This window comes from Alligator mississippiensis, chromosome 1 (assembly GCF_030867095.1).
Source record: "Alligator mississippiensis isolate rAllMis1 chromosome 1, rAllMis1, whole genome shotgun sequence".
Classification (NCBI taxonomy): Eukaryota; Metazoa; Chordata; order Crocodylia; family Alligatoridae; genus Alligator; species Alligator mississippiensis.
Window position 1 is genome coordinate 481,658,433 of NC_081824.1, and position 3,678 is coordinate 481,662,110.

Consider the following 3,678-nt stretch of genomic DNA (forward strand, 5'->3'; position numbering starts at 1 on the left):
TTTTGGGAGGCAAGAGACAGGCAAACAATATCTGGTCCAGCAAAGTTGGTGCTTGAAGATCACCAACTCAATGCTGGTAACATTGGCTTCAACAATGACACTTGCATTTGTGCAGAGATCTCCCCACTGGAAGTGGAGGATTTTTGGGCGGCATCATTGATGATACCTCTCCAGACTCTTTAGATGACAATGGTTGATCACCCACGTTTCACATCCGTAGTGGAGAGTGGAGATGATGACTGTGTTGTAGATGTGGATCTTGGTCTTTCCAGAGACTGCAGTAGATAAAGACATGCTGAAGCAATTTCTCAAAGAAGGTGCTTGCTTCCTGGTGTTCAGAGGAAGTGTTTCCTGGGACACAAGAGCTTGAGCACCCTGTGCCGTATCTTCTTGGTCCTGGCACCATACACTATGGGGTTGAGCATGGGCGGCACAAGGAGGTAGAAGTTGGCTAGCAGGATGTGAATGTGAGGAGACACATGCCGCCCAAAGCGGTGCGTCATGGATGATGCCACAATGGGTGTGTAGAAAGCCAAGATGGCACAGAGGTGGGAGATGCAGGTGCTGAAAGTCTTGAGGCGGGCATCAATGGAGGCAAGCCGGAGGACGGCTCGCAGGATCATGACGTAGGACAGGAGGATGACAAGCGAGTCCATGACCAGCACTAAGAAGCCAATGGCCAAGCCATAGAGGTTGCTGATGGTGATGTCTTCACACACCAGCATCACCACAGCCATGTGTTCGCAGTAGGAGTGGGCAATGACATTGGTCCGGTAGCACGCGTACCGTGTGGTGAGCAGGGGCAGAGGGAAGATGTACAGTACTCCGCGGGTCACGGCTGCAAGCCCAATAGCCATGATGATCGCATTGGTTAGGATGGTTTTGTGTCTCAAGGGCTTGCAGATGGCCACATACCGGTCGAAGGCCATGGCCACGAAGATCCCAGACTCTATGGTGGAAAAGGAGTGAATGACGAACATCTGGAGGAGGCAGGCACTGAAGCTGATTTCCCAGGTGTTAAACCAGAAGATGCTCAGCAGCTTGGGGATGGTGGAGGTGGAGAGGACCAGGTCAATGATGGCCAACATGGAGAGGAAAACGTACATGGGCTCATGCAGGCTCTGTTCTGTCTTGATGATGAAGAGGATGGTGCAGTTCCCCAGGAGGGCAATGACATACATGGAGCAGAAGGGGACCGAGATCCACATGTGCAAGGATTCAAGCCCGGGGATGCCAACGAGGAGGAATGTTGCAGGGTTGAAGCAGGAACCATTGAAGGGTGACATCATGTATGCTCATCATTGGAAGGTGTTTCAGGAGGTGTTTCCTGCCCTGCAATGAGAGGCAATGTCTGCTGGTTATCAGTGACTGCATTGCTCTCCGAAGAGCCTCAATGTGGGGTAGAAACTTCCCTACCAATCTGACCACACTGTGTATGCTTAACAGATCGTTTTCTAATTAGTGAGTTTCTCTGGATGGAAGTCAAAGGAGACAGTCACACTGGTTCCTTTTGGCCCTAAAGTCTTTGAGACTATGGTTTAATTAAGCCCTGCACTAACACCTCCTGGGATTTAAGAGGTCGGTGCATTTATAGCAGTGGATCTGGATTGGGACTATAGTGCTTGGATAGTATTTTCCTTTTGGATATTTTTATGAATAGGATGACCCCATGCAGGAATGTGAGATTAAGTAAAAATGATATAGGGTGCAATCTGCATATTACACGCTGAGGATGGCTGAGTTATGATCTTTGGGAGTACCCAAGGTTTGAATGGATTGAATTGTCTACAGGTGGAAAAATCATGGCTTGTGTGGCATTAATAGAGGAGCCTTTCATTTAATTGCTGTATCTCTTGGTCTAAATTTACCCTCCCATCCCAATGCTTATAACTGCTTTCCAGTGTCTCAGTATCAAGCAAAGAAAACATCAAGTCTCTTAAATTTTAGTCTGTATTGAGACAATGCTTTCACAAATGCCTCTGAGAAATGTGGTGAGATTGCATACCCCAAACCCAGAAATTCATCAACTAATGTGAAAGAAACCGTGGGGAAAATGTTGCGAGATTTTCTAAGAAAGCAAACATAAACATCTGTATTTAGTAAGACAGTAAAATTACCGAACCAAGTGTGCTATCTATCTATCTATCTATCTATCTATCTATCTATCTATCTATCTATCTATCTATCTATCTATCTATCTATCTATCTATCTATCTATCTATCTATCTATCTATCTATCTATCTATCTATCTATCTATCTCAGTGGTTCCCAGTCTTTTTAGGCTCAAGACAGTCCTCATTAGACCCAAGACACCCATCATAAAAGGCCAGTTGTTAGCTTTCACTTTATGTTTTATTACAGAAAACAATGGAGTAACTTTTTTTTGGCAAAGAACTCAGAGAGCTCACATCATGTCAGAATGGGTTTAAACACCGTGGCTTCCTATTTGACATCTCTGGGTTTATTTTGTGAGTTGTTTGCACATTTAGCACTGTTAACATTGCCATGGCACCCAGGTTGAGAATCACTGATCTATCTATTCTCATATGGATCCTTTTATTTGTCTAATATATAGAGGCAGTATATGCTCTATACAGATACAGGAAAGTGGGACTGGAAGGAACCTTTTGCAAAATATTCGAAGATGCATAGAAACTGAAGGCTGAAGGGACCTTGGGAGATGGCAGCTAGTCCAACCCAACCCCCTGCTCAAGGCAAGACTAGCTCCAAGTACATCATCCCAGCCAAGGCTTTGTCAAGTAGGGTTGCCAACTCTATTTGAATCTATTCCGGGAAGTTTCATCACATGACATAATGACATTAACGTGCCCATGCACTTCGATCTATCTATTTCATCATATGACATAATGACATATGGCACGCCATGAGATAATGGCATGTGACATAACATATGACATGACATGATGTAATGACATTTTATCTATTTTATCTATTTCATCACATGACATAATGACATTAACGTGTCTGTGTGCTTGTGTATATCAATTACAGATTACGGGGCATAGACTTTATATCAGGAAGGAAAATGCACATACTATAACATTTTAAAAACCCACTGGACTACTGTATAAATTGGTTTCAACATTTAATATTTATTTTAATGAATGCCCTGTCATTTCTCTCCCAGGTGACTATCAACAGTCTCACAATAAAAATAATGTTTATAATATACCATAGATAAAGGGAGGGGACACTGCTAATGCCCTGATAATACCACAGCTAATACCACTGCTAATACCACTGCACACCTGTTAATTAGCATATCTGCTAATACCACCTGCTAATACACTGCTAATACCACAGCACAAGTAATAGAGTACCTGCTCAGAAGAAGCTGGAAAAGGACCGTGTCCCATGCTAAGGGAAGGCAAAACCCTGGCCAATTGACCATAGGGGACAATGTCTTGCTGGCTACCAGACATTAGACACACATACATGCTCTGGGGATGATCAAAGTACCATACTTTATGTCCAATTAAGTAAACAAATGACAACGAATAGAAAGAATGCTCCTTTTGGTCCAGCATCTGGGATGGAGCATAACATTTGCTCTGTTTCAGCCCTCCCCAACCTTTCTGCCAGGGGCTGAAGTAAGTGGCTGTGAGGGCAGCACGGCCCGGTGACTGCCAAGAGCAGAGGCAGCTCCTGCTCTTCTT

The 3,678-nt window shown here is 44.2% G+C and overlaps 1 protein-coding gene across 1 annotated transcript; it reads right to left on the reverse strand.

Moving 5' to 3' along the window:
• Positions 1–335: 335 nt before the first annotated feature.
• On the reverse strand, positions 336–1,289 carry LOC132249558 (olfactory receptor 52M1-like). Its single transcript, XM_059724924.1, has one exon. It carries the CDS (start codon positions 1,287–1,289, stop codon positions 336–338), a length of 954 nt encoding a protein of 317 aa, XP_059580907.1.
• Between the last annotated feature and the right edge of the window lie 2,389 nt (positions 1,290–3,678).

Excerpts from the sequence above, each read along its gene's own strand:
- LOC132249558 (XM_059724924.1), bottom strand. The coding sequence starts at position 1,289 with ATGATGTCACCCTTCAATGGTTCCTGCTTCAACCCTGCAACATTCCTC.